A 16,280-nucleotide genomic window follows, 5' to 3' on the forward strand; every position below is an offset into this window, starting at 1 on the left:
ACTGTGGACTTTAATATTTAAAACGTGATTGTGATAAAACTAATAACTAATAAACATGTTGTTTCCCTCGTTCACATCTCACTATCTTTCTTGTACACACACAAAATGTTCGGCTGTCCCTCAGCAACCGCAGCTCGCATTATCTTTAATGTTTAACTATTTAACGACACATTCTCCGTTAGAACCACAGAGAGAGGAACGTGACCCGTCACACCGAGGCGTACAGCAGAGGGGGACAAACCTGTTTGTGCATGTGTGTTAACATAAATTATGTCTGTCAGGTGGAAATCTTGTTCGTCTGCATTCAAACGTAAATCAGAAAATAAATCAGGACAAAGACTTTACATCACGGAGATAGGAGGTTTTTATCTGACACAGGTCTGTGGGTAAGACTGCATTTTCAGTGTGTGTGTACTGTACGTGTGTATGTGTGTGAGAGTTAGTGTGTGCTGCATGCAGGACGCATCACTAATCTTTATAAGTGGCTATAAATCCAGCTGGCGGTGCTGCGGTGCCGGGCGGCGTGCTGCTGCTGGTGGTGGTGGGAGGGGGGGGTGTTCGGCGAGCGTTCAGGGTTCACCGCTTTCTGGAGTCCTTCTCGCTCGCTCGCATGACGCCATGCCTCACCCGATGAATATTTATGAGGGGAAACTGCTGCAGTTGAGGCGATTCATCTCATCTGACGAGAGCTGCTGCTCTGCACAGGAAGTGATCGTGTCTCCGGATGTTTCTGGATTCCAGCCAACATGGCCGACTCGGTTTGTCATCTCCAAACATCAGCGGCCTGATCGTCCTCTTTGTTTACAGCAGAGCTGAACGCCAGGCGAGTAAAATGATACAAGTTGTACTTAAAAATCAGCTGCAGCAGCAGCCTGCTCTGTGATCCTGCAGCACACCTGCATCTGTTTGGCCACGCCCCTTGCCCTTTTACCTGTGGATGGTAAACTGTGCATAACAAGTGAATGCAGCCTTTGGGTCTAAAAAGTAAAGCCAATGCTAAAGTGCATTAAACCTGCATCCTTCTTATGTCCAGAAAGGAGCGTTTCCACTGGCAACGCGGCACATTTGGCTCCATTACGCTACTAAAATACAACAGAAGAAGACGACCAGCCAAATCGATGGCTAATGTAGCTAGCTTCGGCGTGCTAGTCGCCAGCCTTGGAAGCTAATGACCAGCCTAGCCAGCAGCCGATCCAATGGGTTGCTGTTACGCATGACTTTCCGTCCTGGTCGAATGAATAGGCGGCCTCTCATTCATCAGTAGCTGGCTTCAGCATGGAGATAGCCTCAATAGTCTTAATTTTGTCCCTTTTCCTGCTCCATACTTCACCTTTAGTTAATTTTCTCATGTTATATTCTTACTTGTCTGACCACCAGCCTGTTACCTCGACTGCCTCCACCACTCTCACATGATCCTGAATTGATTCGGAGATAATTGCAGGTCAGCTTTTGCAGCCTGATTCTCACTGCAGTGACCGGCTAAAGTTTGCCACGGGGTAGTTCCAGCACCTGCTGAATTTAATGAGGATCCCTCATCGGGTGATGGAGCTTACTGGGGTCGGACACAAAACACAGTATCTTTTTTCTTTCTGCATTTGAGCAGGAACATTTCCTCCACTGTTTTACTCGGATTCTTTGTGTGAAGCTTTGGCAATAAGAATCACAAAACATCTGAAGCGCCACGACCGTGAAGCAGAGCTGTTCACAGTTTTATACAAACGTAGCCGAGCTCAAGGTGACATCCTGGCTTTGTTTAATTCGTCCAAACCACTAAAACATTCACTTAAAGAGAAAGGAAGTAAATCCTCCATCACACAATCTGACATGGAACATATTTGTTGTTTTAGTGCCAGCTTAGTGAGGAGAGAGGGTCCAAACGGAGAAAGAATCAGAAATCACAGATTGAGTTGGCTTAATGTCGCTGCAGCATGAAGGTCCTAGAGATATTTAGTGTGTGTGTGTGTGTGTGTGTGTGTGTGTGTGTGTGTGTGTGTGTGTGTGTGTGTCATGCAGTGCAGTATACAAACTGTTTTCATCCCGAGGCCAGAAAACTGCACGCATCTGCATAAAAACCTTTTTCATTTGTTCTTCACTTTTTAATCAGCTCCGAATCCAAAAGCAGCCACAAACAAAAAGCAGCAAAGCAGAAAACAAAACAGCGAAACGCAGCAGCAGGAGCAGAATGAGTAAAAAGCAATTAATGTAAAAGCCTGCAGGAGTATTAATGAGGAGGATTTGGAGGTGAGGGAGATGTAGTGCTCCTCGGGCAGGTAATGCAGGTTCCATACATGAATAATGTATGAGTGTCAGAGCGAGCAGCTGATGTTAAATATAGACAGCTGAGAGAACAAGACGTAAATGAAAACGCTAATGTTCACAGCCGAGGCAAATTATCGTTCTGTAAATGACTCAGAGGCCGGCTTTGTGTTTGTTTGTCTTTTGTTTTTTTATCTCTCCATCTGAACACAAACACGTCGAGGGCCGTAATTAAAACACGTCGAGGCTTCCAGGCTACAAATCCAGTTCAGAAAAACATCGCTCGCTTTGTGAGTTTCGCTTATTGCTGCTGGAAAAGGAAACTTTTTTTTCTATTATGAATCAAAGCAGAATCTCCGCAGCTCAGAGTTTGTTATCTCACAGCTGGAGTCCAGATTTGGGGATTGACAGAAACTTTGAGTTTGAACGAGCTGAAACATTATTTACATTTAAACCTCCTGAAGGACACTTTCTGTTTGTGCTTTATAATCCTCGTTATGGAGCCAATAATCAACGCTTTTTAGGACTGCACGCTAAACAGTCAGACTCAGTCGACTCAAGGTCTTCTCATCTGATCACTCTGAGTCACAAAGCAATGCAGGAGCAACAGCATGGCAGGCTTTAAACTCACTGTGCCTCATAATGACCTTACAGAGGTCTCCTCCTCTCCACAACAAATGTTCCTGCTGATTAAAACCAGATCAAACACTTGATGAAGCAGATTCATGCTAAAAATCAGCGGGGATTTTGGAGCCGCCACAATTAATTTCAATGATAACTAAAAAAAATAGACATCTGGTTAAGTGATATAAAAGACAAAAACTTAAAACTCCAGGAAACTAGTCGGCTGTAAATGTTTCCGCTTGTTGTGGCTCTGACCTGCAAAAAAAAGGGAATTTCACTGAGAAAATTCTGTTGGATGTTTTTTGTGGTGATTAACCCACAGTTACTTGCACATATACTTTCTTTTTAACCTTGCATTCGCATACACAAACCGGCTGCGTCATGAACGTAACTTGAACTGTTACTGGAGGATACCTCTAGAGGGCGCACCAGAGAGCTCAGGCCGTATGCAGCTACCGTACGTGCAGGATGTAAACAACAGACATGGCGATACTCGAGGAGGTTACTGTGATGTTCATTCTAAATTTTCAATGACCCAGCTCAGATAACTGATGAGCGGTGGTCAGAACACACTGTCTGCTCCGTCCCCGCTCCGTCTCTCCAACACGTTCCTCCGTGCTCGGACGTAACGGTCCCGGACTTGTTTCCATTTAGTTTTGCAGGTTTCCACGTCGACTTCTAAAACAGAACTTATCTGTCTGCAGCTGTTTGACAGGCATGTTTGTCTCTGTGGCAACGACACATCGTACAGATGTGGATCACTGAGGACTTGGTCTATCAGCTCGTCTTCAGAACTTTCTGCCGTTGTTGTCCCTGCTGCTGTGCTGACCCTGTCACATCCCCTCTGCCTCTACTGCTCATGAGCATACTGCAGCTTGCACGTAGCGACCATTTTTGAGGACGTGCACAGCCGACGCTCCAAACAGACGCAGGGCAGCCATCATGCGCACACAAACGCGTAGTTAAAAGGAAGAATATCTCTGGCTTTAGAGCCCAGCTGGTGAACAAAGTGAAGCATTCAGCTGCTCAAAAGGCAGATAGAATAGAGAGAGAATATTACACTTACACTGGCCAGGGACACTGACGTTTTAGCTATGTAAATTTTAAAATTGTAATTTATATTTCAGGAGTTCTCAGCCTTTTGTTCCTGACGGCACATCATTTCTTTAAACAACAGAAAACTACATTAAACAGAAAAACATCCCCATGTGCCTGTTAGAAGTCTTCTGGCTTCCCAGCACACCTCGTGCCGTGTGACTCTCTGGAGCTTTGACGGCTTCAGCAGCTCATTTGACAGGATTTCACCACATCCAACACACCGTGCTCTCGGCTCAGCATCGCTGCCTGCCGGTATGAATCCTCACCTAATGTATTCACGCTCATATTTCCCCCACACACGCTTTGGAGATTTAACGGGTGCAGCTTTTCCCCCACATCACGTTTTCATTTAGAATAGGGATCCATTCTCCGTCACTGCAGCACGGGAAGCGTCAGCCGGCTAACAGCAGCAGAACACGTCAGGATCTACCTGCTGCTGCGTCCTCAGAGGTGAGGTGATGATCAGATGTAACTGCTCATGTATGTGGTAAAAAATAATTAAACCATCTGATAACAAGTCAATAACTCATCCTCATTAGCTTCATACGTTCTGTTTGTTTTATCCTCTGACCTGTTTCTTGTGCTGCCTCATGCCCTCAGTGACGATCCCTCTTTCAACGAATACCATGCACACAATTACTGCAACGACCAATGATTGCACAGAAGTGGCTTTGGTTAGAGTAGTGACATTTATCTATACAGCTCGGGTTTGTCTCAAAGGGTTTTACAATCCAACACAACATCAATCGCTTCCCATAATTCAAGTACGACAAAGGAAACCAGAGGAAACAGAAACCTACCAGGATTAAGAAAACTGAAGTTTCTCTCTCTATCCTCTTACCCTCCGTCTTCTCTCTCGTTCCCCGACTGTGAGGGTTAACTCTTTCCGTCTCTTCTCAACAAACTAGATTTTGCCACCCTCTCGATCCCATTCGCCAATCACACTGTCTCTGTTTTAAGTGTCCTCTCTGCGGCTGCCAGCTGTTCAGTCCCTCCAGGAAGTCGCGATTCAGCGAATTCACGCACATTCAGTCAATCCCAACTTTTTCAGGACTTTGCAATTTTGGTCAATCTCCTCAACTTTTCTGCAAATTTGACCAATCAAGCTATTTCCCCCGACGTGTACATCAGCACATATTGATCTTCAAAGGTCTGTAATGTTCTATGAACATCGGTGAGTGTCGCTAACCGTGCCTTTAATATCTCCGAACGTTGCATGCTAGAGACAGACAGAACCAATCGCACCGGAGCCTCGTCTGAACGGATCAGTTCTTTCAGGAGCTTCCTGATCCTCAAACTACAGAGTCTGTAAGAGACTCTACGCAGTGAATCCACCAAACTTTCCACCAACCAGAGGCTCTGTTACAAACATGAGTCAGTGTTGATATTAAAGAGTGCTTGTACAGTGAGATAGTGATCACTGTCTCTGATCAGTGGTTTCATACAAGCCGAGCACCTGAAACAACAAGTGGAGCAGCTTACATGTGATTAATAATGTGCAGATTCTTCTTTGGGCAGATAGACAGCAGTGAAATAGGATCGCACAGTGCAAACGCATTGTTCCATGGTCCTTTCCTTTAGTTTCAAACTATTTATTCACATTTTATTTGGCAATTTGACATGAAAATTGACAGGAAGTGGTGCTTTAATGGAGCGTTTGCTCACAGTGGATGTGTCTTGTGTTACACACATAAAAAGCCTTGCAACTTTTTCCATTTTTAGACGCAACAATCACAGAAAAAGTTGCAAAATCCTGGAGGGACCGGCTGTTGCTTCACTGCGAAAAGTCCCGGCCCTCCTCTGACCCTTTGACCTCCTGTTTCATCACTTCCTGAGCCCAGGTCGGTGCCCAGCAGTCGCCCATTTCTCACCACCATGGTCTAGACTCCATGTTGGGGTTTCCTACTTTACTTGCAGCTTAACTTCCACCTTAAAATCAAATGACAACAAGACTCCATCAGCCATCAGAACTTTAGCATCTTTGTCAGAAAACCTTGACCAGCAAAAACACTGAACTCAGATCCAGAGCAAGTTTAAGAAGACCGGGGAGTTTGTACGCTCCTTGATCATTCCCTTTAAACTACTTTTCTTCAGGTCGGCCTCAGCCTGATAAACGAGCGCTGCTGTTCTACCACACAGGGGAAACCTCCGAGTGTTTCTGTTTGAATTAATATCTCACATTTAAAAATGACTTTCTGTTCACCGCAGGAGGAGAAAACCAAATTAAAGTGAGCCGAGCAGCAGTGAACACATCGTTTTCACACGTCTGCCTTATTAATCCACAGCTGCTGGCTGCGATTACGCGCAGAGACCGTTTCATTTGACCGAGAGATCAAACTCACAGAGCGACACTTCATCTGTCAGAGGAGAACACTGCGAGAGTTAAAGCTCAGCACACAGGAGAGAGGGTCAGAGAGGAGGTCTATGTCAAGACGAACAACTCCAAAGTGAGAAGTCATCGTGTCCAAAGTCTGATCAACAGGGCCCAAGTCGACTCCAAAGTCAGCACTGTGACGAGTCCAAGGTCCCAAGTCAACATCATTAAGACCCAATTAAAGTCCCGAGGCAAAAACCAAGACAGGGAGATCCCAAGTGAAGAGCCAAGTCAAGAAAGGGACTTTCCAAGTCAAGACCAACTATTTCCAAGACAAGTGCAGCAATCAATCAAAAGATCAACATGCCAATCAAGAAAGGGAATTCTGGAGTTACTCAGAACTGAAGACCAAAGTTTCAGGTCAAGAATAGTCACGATCAACGAAAGCCAAGATCAACGACTCAACAGATTTGTTGGGAAACGATCTGATGTTGGTCATGTCGAACCTCTCTGCCATAAAACACTTTTAACATCTCAATTATTTGACTTTTTAACCTTGATTATCTCGTTACAGTGGCTCGGATAGCATCAGAACTGGACCACAGGGCGATGTGGATGGCCGGCTGCGTGTGCATCGCTTACCTGGGGACGACATGGCACCAGGATGCATTATGGGAAGAAGGCGAGCCGGCGGAGGCAGTGTGATGCTTTGGGCAAAGTTCTGCTGGGAAACAAGTCTGAAAGAAGCCGGGATCCTGGTGCACATGCTGACTGGCTGATAACAAAGGTGATACACAAACCAGCACATTTAAAAGCTCACCAGGAAGACAAATACTCCAATCAACGGATCGATGGAGTGAAGGAACGGACCAGTAAAGGAGGAACGGGCCAGTAAAGGAGGAACGGGCCAGTAAAGGAGGAACGGACCAGGAAAGGCTCAAAGTCACAGTACTGAAAACAGCTCTCAAACTGGTCGAAGGGAAACACCTTGGTATCGAGTGTGCCCTTGGGTCCATCACGTCAAAACCCACTACCCTTGAAATTCCAGTTTGTTATGGAAACACTCGCAGTTTGAATGAAATGATATCACACGATGACTCCTCTCCAGCAGCGTGGGCAGTGAAGGAATCATCATAAATATCAAGGGCTCAAACGTAGGCTGAAGGAGCCTACGATTACATTCAGATCATCTCATCCAGACGCGCTGACGAGTGGGAAACATGAAGGAGACAAATCATAACTTAACTGATTAAATATGAAAGTTCTTTCACCTCATGCAAAATGAATCCGTGGACGGGAGGACGGGAGGACGGGAGGATGGGAGGATGGGAGGATGGGAGGATGGATGGAGGTGTAAATTAACATCTCCTTGGTGTTAAAAGCCTGCTGGGTCTCTAATGGATCGTCTCTGACTTTATTTTTCAGCCCTGATTATTAATGAAAGGTTTTACAGCTTTGAGCTTTTAGCTTTAATGTGATTCGAGATTAAATTTACATCCTCCTGCTTCATTTGTTTGTTGTTTTCTGCAGCGTTTGGAGTTTGCTGCCTTTGGGCTGAAAACCTTGACGTGGGTTGAAGACTCTCAATCAGACGGAGGTTAAAATGACATGTTTGTTTCTTTAATGAGTGCGTCTCTTCCTCTCCACCTTCTTAAAGCAGAGCAAGACGATCAGAGCGGAGGAGCAGAAGATCAGTTATTAATCGGGTTTTCAAAAGGAGAATCTGAAGATTTTCATCCATCCATCATCTATACCGCTTATGCTGCTGAGAGGGCTGGATCCCGGCTGTCACTGGGCGAGAGGCGGGGTTACACCATGCCTGGACTGATCGCCAGCCAATCACAGGGCTGACACACAGAGACAGACAACCTTCCACTCACACTCACACCACGGGCCATTTCAGAGTCACCAATGAGCCTAACGTGCATGTCTTTGGACTGTGGGAGGAAGCACCCGGAGGGAACCCACGCATGCACAGGGAGAACATGCAGACACCACACAGAAAGACCCACTACGTCCGAGCCGGGATTCGAACCAGGAACCTCAAATCTAAACATTTAAACTACATAAATCTGTTAGAGATGCTTTCATCTGTTTACTCTCTCCCAACTCTTTGATTTCATCCCAAAGAACATCATCTGATTTTTGAGGCGCTCATCCTTCAGCGATTGATTTTGTTGGTTGAACTCGATCAGTCTTCAGTCTCATAATCAATACCCTGATATCAGCAGAAGATTAGGAATTATTTCCAGCAGTAGTCAGCTGTGTCATTCATTATCGTTAGACTTTTCATCAGCTGATCAATAACTTATCACACAACAGTCTCTGCCGGTCTGGATCAGCAAGGAGGTTTCATTAATTCCAGTTGAAGCAGAAATGGATCAATAACACGAAGGCATGAAGAACTCTGCAGGACGAGCACGAAGCGGATACATGAAGGATCATTTGAATAAGTTATACGTCAGGGGACGAAGATGGGACAGAACGTGCTTTGATAAAATGAGATACGAGAAGATTAGATGAGACGATGTGAGATTAAATGGATTCAACACGTCAAGAAGACATGAAATTAAACCAGACTAAACAAAACGGAGCGATAAGGAAAACGAAACAGGAAGAAAGAGGATTCAAAGGTGTTAAATTAGGTGAGTGGAGATAATAAGAGACAAGAACACGACGACCGCAGACATCATCAGAAGACGAGCTGAGATAAGGTTACGGATAGCGGACGGCAGGCGTTAAGGCTGCACAATAAATAATCATCGTCGTCACGATGTGAGCATGTGCAGTAAACACATCGCTGCCTTGAGCCACAACATGCAAACACTTGACCAATCAGATGAAGCGTAAACTTGCTGTCAGCTACCGTCGGATTAATCATGTCATTCTGGTGGCGACAGCGAAGCTAGCACGATAGCCGAAGGAGGAGAGAAGATGGAGGAACATGTGGTACGTGTGAAAAATAGCACGTCTGCTAACTGGGGTTAGTTTGTATTCAGTAAAGACTGCCTGCTATGTTAAACATGCGCGACTTAGAAAGTATTAGTTGTGGCTTAAAAGCATGCTGCAATGTATTTTTAATGATGGCGACTCGTACAGAAATTGCAATATTAAACGATGTTATTACAAATTGTAGATTATTCAGAAAGCGTGCAGAACTTAAAGGTTTAAAGAGATTTACAAACAAGAAGAGTTCAGGTACGGACGAGACAAGACAAGAAAAGATCAACTAAAGTGAGATGGACAAAAGATGTTGTTATTGACTGAAAAAAAAGAGTTCCAACAAGAAAAGATGAGAAAAAACAACATGTTAGAAGATGAAAAGGTAAATCAAAACGCGACTGAAAACTGAGATGAGATGAGATACGACAGCATGAACGGACGATGCTGAGATTTACGAGACAACAGATCGAGTCTGACGAATACGAGGAGACACGATGACATCATACCTGACAAAACAAACAAAATGAGACAAGATGACATCTGACACGACACGAGGGGAGTCCGGACGAGTCGGGCCCGTGTGGGACAGTGTCAGGACTCTGCCTCCTCCGCAGTGTAAAAACAAGATGGCAGCCGACACTGCAAACTCTCTCTACAGCTGATCCCAGATTCATGCTTTATTACGTCTGTAGTTTGGCATACATATTTAATGGCGTACATATTTGACAAATATTAGCAGCAGGAAGCGGCTACAGTGCTGCTCATTAGGAAGCACTCATGAGAGGACACGGACTTTATTATTGTTCGTGCAGCAAGAGTTTCAAAGTGAGAAAACACTGACTCGTTTTTATTCTTATGTGAGACATGTATGAGAAGTTATGAGAAGACTGATGTTTGCAGCTTCTTTTCTGCAGGCAAATGTTTAAAACCTCGATGTAAACAGTTTTTAATTTGCTACATTGCTTCTGTTGTGTTGCTAAGTAAAGTCCCGTTGTGCACATATAAGGACATTTCTGCAAGAAGTACTTCCTGTTCAGAGATCACGCTCGGTGTTTACACTTCAGGTCCGACTAAAAAGGAAGAAAGCGTGGCAAACAGAAGCTGCAGTCTCAGGAGGAGCAGCTTTAGGAAACAATATGACGTCTAAGATCCACTTAATTAAATATTAAATAGAATTCTTACAAGATCATTTGAAAAATAAAGATGAATTTCATCAGCGCAGCACAGTTTTCATTACATAGTCAGACCAAAGAGTCCAGCTGTAGCCCAGGAGTGAGCAGAATACAAACACACACACACACACACTCACACACACACACACACACACACACACACACACACACACACACACACACACACACACACAGTTGACTTGTGAATAATAGGCCGTGAAAACAAATCCTCCTCTGGATAACCACAAAGCTTCAAAGATAAATCTGCTCAGTCTTAATGCTAACAGAGTGCAGATTCCTGCAGCATCGTTCAATGACCACACCCCCGACACACACACACACACACACACACACACACAGATAGAGACAGGGGATGTGTGTGTGACACAGAAGCACTCAGACAAAGAAAGGATAAACAGCAGGAGGATTGTGGACTTTGTCACTTTGTGCTGCAGGAAAAAAAAAACCCTCATAAAGAGGATCTTTATTAGAGCCGCTGGTTCTCTGAAGTCGGACCTCTGAGCACCGAAGGCCCCAGGAAACCCTGAAACCTGCCACCAACAACAGGAACAATAATGTGTCATAAATACACGAGGAGCAGCCTGAGGACACTCTGCTTCTTTACGGCTATTAAGCTGCTTGTAGCCGTTTGATTGGTCGTTCCTCCTCCTCTCATCTGACGTTTCCCAACAACTGTTTCACGGTTTGCCCGGAAAGTTTGCACAAAAAAATCTGATCCCCGGAATATAAAATGTGACACTTTTGTTGATCCCATGACTTCTTGAAAATTCTGACTTCATTTCAATTCAGTACACATTCATGGCTACCTCAGGATGAATCGTGATGACTTTGGTGATCCCTCTCAAAATGTAAGACCGAATACCTGCAGAAGGAATGTTTTAGTTCTGCAGGTAGACAGTCTGTCAGTTGGCACTTGTCGGAAAAAGCAGTGCACAGTGAATATCAGATGCTCGTAACAGTCAAGACGTTCACTGAGCAATGCTGGGAACCTTTCAACCGATGTGGTCGCCAACATAGAGAAAGTGGCGGACATGTTGTTTGTGCAGATTGCGGCATATCCCAATAATCCCAACTGATGTTAGCATTTAGCTAAACGGAACACTGTGTCCCAATTCAGGGGCTGCAGCCTTTGAAGGGCATATTTGAAGGCCGATTGCGTCACATTTCGAAGGCTCCTTCACATGCCGCCAACAGATGTGTCCACCAATGATCCGTCGGACGGATCCTTCACAGGCCGAAGTATCCCCAGATTCATGGCTCGCCAAGCAATACGCTTTACATGTAAAAGGTTTCGGTTTCAACTCAGTCGAACAGCTGAGATACAAATGTTAGCAAACACAAAAGGACCCTTTAAATTAATTATCTTACAATAATAGGTTCAGTTACATGACATTAGTTATGCTAGCTAGTTAGCCCACTAGCAGCAGGTAGCTAGCGGGCTAACTAGCTAGCATAACTAACTAGCTTCCTTCGAAAGATGCAGCATCTGAAGTGAGACAATGTCACAGAGGACTATAGACTTCGGCCTTCATGTATTGGTGTGGAGTGAAGCGCCTTAACTGTTTCTCGGGTGTGTGTGGACGCTGTAGTCGATATTAATCATCCCAGAAACCGATGCTTATGTTTAATTCAGCCCTTACAGGCCGTGCTCTGGGCTGTGTGAAGAAGAATCAGAGCGATAGCCGGTTTTCTGACAGTGTGAGACACTTTGAATGTGAGGCAGACGCTGCAGAAGAACTCTGCTCCCTCCGATCACTGGCCTGTGTCGAGTTTAATGATAAATCATGGAGGTTAAAGCTCATTGGGAATAATCTAATAACACGGCTAAAACAAAAACAAAGATGATGTATTCACCTCTGCTCCACTCCCTCAAACACACCATCCATCTTCATTTGGTCAGAGGCTGAAACGTCCCGGTGGCAGGAGACGGAACTGCACTGAGTGTGAGGCAATGTCTCATAATCAGCTGCTGCTGCTCAGGGACATTTGGCTCATTCACCTGCTGTTTTTTCCTTATTTGCTTCATGCACGAGTTCAATCTGATTTTACTTTCACCTAAAACACGATGAGGTTCCCCCAGCAGTGTCCAGTGAAGGCTGTAATGGCTGTTATCATCGATGTTTCTAGAGCTGCAGGTGAACTAAGACAAGCAGTGGAGGCGGAGGGATTGACAAGCAGCCATGAAGAGTAATGAAGGTCTTTAGTTTAATGTAGCCATAGAAACTGTGCCCAGAAATAGTCCTCTGAGTTCTAAGACTTATCGATAAACATATTTTTACCTCCTTCACTAATTATAATCCATTAACTCTCAATCTGCTGTGAATAATTACACATTCTCCTTCTCCTGTGACGATGATGAAACAGCATCACTCCACTTATACATATCATATTACATATCTGCAATAATTCCGCCTCTACGGGCTCTAATCAGCCGTTATACACAGCAAGTTTAAACAGAAGTGAAGTTGAACAGAAGTGAATGTTGTTCTGCCACTTCTGCTCCAGTGTTTGATTTTAGACGTGTAACACAATCATGACTGTGAGACGTACGACAGACACGTCCAACAGCAACACAATAACAACTGCTGCTGGTTAGCTGCTTCTTTGAGTTAGCTGCTAACTGCTAGTTGTTTAGTTAAAGAGGGGGTATTATACTGTTTCACATTTAAGATATAATGTTACTTTGTGATGTCACAAAGTGCAACCTCCGCAAGCTTCGCAGAGCTGGCCAATCAGAAGAAAGCAGGCTTGTAGAGGCGGGGTTTCTTAAAGGGACAGAGCTGACTGAGTCGTTTCAGGCAGAGGCTGTATGTGGGCCTGCACAGAGCACCAGTTTTAACTGAAAGTTATGCTAAGCTACTCCACAGGTATCACAGAGTGAAGTATGAAGCTTGAAATTAGCAGGGCGTCCATGTGACACGGGGAACCAACCGTCTGCAGGTTTCTATTCACACCACAGATTCAAACACTGGATGAACTCCTCTTTAGACACAGTGTAGATAATGTGTGCGACTGAAGAGCTGACACACACACACACACACACAAACACACACACACACACACACACACACACACCTGTGAAAGTGAGCAGGACCAAAAATATACTCTGTCTGCTCTTCAGATATCTCAGTGTGTGAGAAGGTTTCATGAATGAGTCTGAATGAGAGAGAGAGTGTGTGTGTGTGTGTGTGTGTGTGTGTGTGTGTGTGTGTGTCTGTGTGTGTGTGCTGGAGCATCCACACAGATAAACGCTCAGTCTGAGTAAAATATTCAGCAGAGGATTTTAGAGCTGAGCTGCTGAAGAAATATGGACCACACACACACACACACACACACACACACACACTGAGAGAGAAGCACTCAGCTGATCCAGCAACTACAGTGAGTGAATGTGTGTGTGTGTGTGTGTGTGTGTGTGTGTGTGTGTGTGTGTGTGTGTGTGTGCGCGCATGTGTGCTCTCCTACCACCAATTAGCTTAATTAAAGTGTTTGGACATAATTTATTGACAGCAGGAGACTCAGAGAGAGGGGGGGGGGGGAGGGAGAGAAAGAGAGGGAGAGAGGGAGGGAGAGAGAGACAGAGAGAGGGAGAGAGAGAGAGAGAGAGCGAGAGAGAGCGAGAGTCTTCTCTGCAGCTCTCAGATCAGTTGGTTCAGAAACCAGCCTCCTGAATCTGAACAACAAACATGAAGTTCCTAAAGTGCCTCTTTGGAGTATTTAAAGTGAACTGGAGCGAGAAGTCATCCATGACACCTGCTCAGGCCGGCTGCTTCCTCTGCTGCATGTCCGAACATTTGTTTGACCCTTACTCATGGTGCCGTTTGATCGTCTGCCTGGTTACAGAAACAACCTGATTTAATATGAAAGCAGGCAGCAGGAACCAAAGAAGAACCCTGGACTGGACCTGGACCCGGAGCTGCCATGTGTTTGATTTAGTTTCAGTAAAAGCTTTTGACACACATGAAGTCAAACATTCCCAGTTGAGAGGACACGCACAGCTAAGACGATGACGCCTCATTGCATTTGTTCTCGGGGTTCTCTTGTGTTTTGGCTGCATGTTTCTTTGGGCACCAATAAAGAACTTCATCTTCCTGTGTGAGATGACCAGCCTTAACCTGAGCAGTCCCCGTCCATCTAAGCTGAGCAGCAGAAAGCCAGTCTGATTATGCAGCCTCACACATGATCAAAGCAGGTGTAAAAAGGCAAGACCCCATTTAATACATTAACAGCCTGATCAAAGCTGGTAAACGGCAGTCAGACCCACCAAAAGCCTAATTCTGAGAGTCAGCAACAGATCCTGAGAGCCACTGATCAGGCCTGAAGCCCAGTCAGACCCAGCATGTCTGACCCTGATCTGTCCCAACCTGTCACTGAGGTTAACCCAGCTGCAAAACCCTGAAAGATTCACTAAATATACATGATCAGAGCACTAGAAAGGGCTGCTAGAATTCAGGCAGAACGTGGTGTAGCTTCTCAGACGCAAACCTGATCAAACGTGGAACAGACGAGCAAAATGAGTAAAAAGCACAAAAACCTGAACAAGATGAGCCGTTTTCTTGGTTTCTTGGTGGAAGTGAAGGTGACACAGCTGCAGAAATCTCACATTCAACACAGACACATTCAGTGAAACCTGCTGATCACATGATCAGACTGTTGAATCCCAGTCAAATCCATATAAACCCAGTAAAAACCAACAAGATCAGACGAGCAGGATTCAGGTGAGACCCAGTAAAGCTTCCAGAAACACGCAGAAACCAAATCAAAGCATGAAAATCTGCTAAACCTCAGCCCGACCTGCAGCCTGAGCCTGATCAATACATCACTTCGTTATTTGGGGGATACAGAAGGTAGAGCTGAAGAATAGGCTATATCACTAAATCTGATCAAAGCAGCAGCCCGACACGCGATCAGAGCCGCTGAAGACCGTTTAAATCCGGTCAAACCCGCAGCTGCAGCCTGAGCACACACAGTACAACCCGGTCAGACCCGGTCAGACCCGAGTCCGCCCGGGTTAGAGGCGAGGTTTAACCAGCAGCCAACAGGGAGACGCAACAAATGTGTCTGGTCTGCGGCAACCAGAGCAACCAGCAACCACACACACGCTCGCGCAGGGGCAGAACCCGCACACACACGCACACACTGCGGGGCACAAACACGCATATTCCTCTTCTTTTTTTTTCCTCCACTCACCGTGCGCTGTGGTGTGAGCAGCCAGCAGCCAGCAGAGCAGCAGCAGGTAGAGTCCTCCTGTTCTCCTCCTCCTCCTCAGCACCAGCACCTCCCAAACATCACCAGTACATCCACCCAGAACCAGCTCCATGCTGCCCGGCTCCAGTCCCGATCAGCCCGAGGAACCACCGGAGCAAACACGCCCGAAAACCCTGCTGGTGTTTATACAGAAAAATCCTCCACAGAATCCAAGTCAATCAAAAATCAAAAGAAGAAAAAACACAGGGTGGTAAGTCAGGAGGATGAGGATGAGGAGGAGAGAGAGAGGGCTGAAACAACCTCTCCTCTCCCCAAAAAAGAGCCCTCCCTGGTCGGGCTTGGATCCCCAAAAAAGCAAAAAAAAAGAAAAGAGAAATCCAACAGAGACACTGAGGCAGTTAGTTTCCGTCTTTTCGGGGCGAGAAATAAGTTCCAGGAACTATGAAGGCAGAGTCTCCATCACTGCTGCCCGGTGCGGCTCATTCCCAGTCACAGTGAAGCGAGGAGGGGTAAAATCCACGCTGCCTTCCCGGAGGTCTGCTCCGTCTGCCGGGGAGGACGGATGGAGAGGGTCGGAAAGGGAGGAGGGAGAGAGACGAATCCACTCTCTCTCTCTCTCTTTTCTCTGTAGGTCTATACAGCTG

At 45.6% G+C, this 16,280-nt stretch overlaps 1 protein-coding gene across 1 annotated transcript in view; it reads right to left on the reverse strand.

The window, feature by feature from the left end:
- The window catches only part of dcc (DCC netrin 1 receptor), a 291,775-nt gene extending 276,027 nt beyond the window's left edge, over positions 1-15,748 (reverse strand). The window contains exon 1 of the mRNA XM_069677215.1: positions 15,619-15,748. Within this exon, the coding sequence (XP_069533316.1) occupies positions 15,619-15,748 (130 nt within the window). The remainder of the gene's footprint in view (positions 1-15,618) is intronic.
- Positions 15,749-16,280: the final 532 nt, after the last annotated feature.

This window comes from Semicossyphus pulcher, unplaced genomic scaffold (assembly GCF_022749685.1).
Source record: "Semicossyphus pulcher isolate SPU_LCO1_2020_fin unplaced genomic scaffold, fSemPul1.0.p SCAF_28, whole genome shotgun sequence".
Lineage (NCBI taxonomy): Eukaryota > Metazoa > Chordata > Actinopteri > Labriformes > Labridae > Semicossyphus > Semicossyphus pulcher.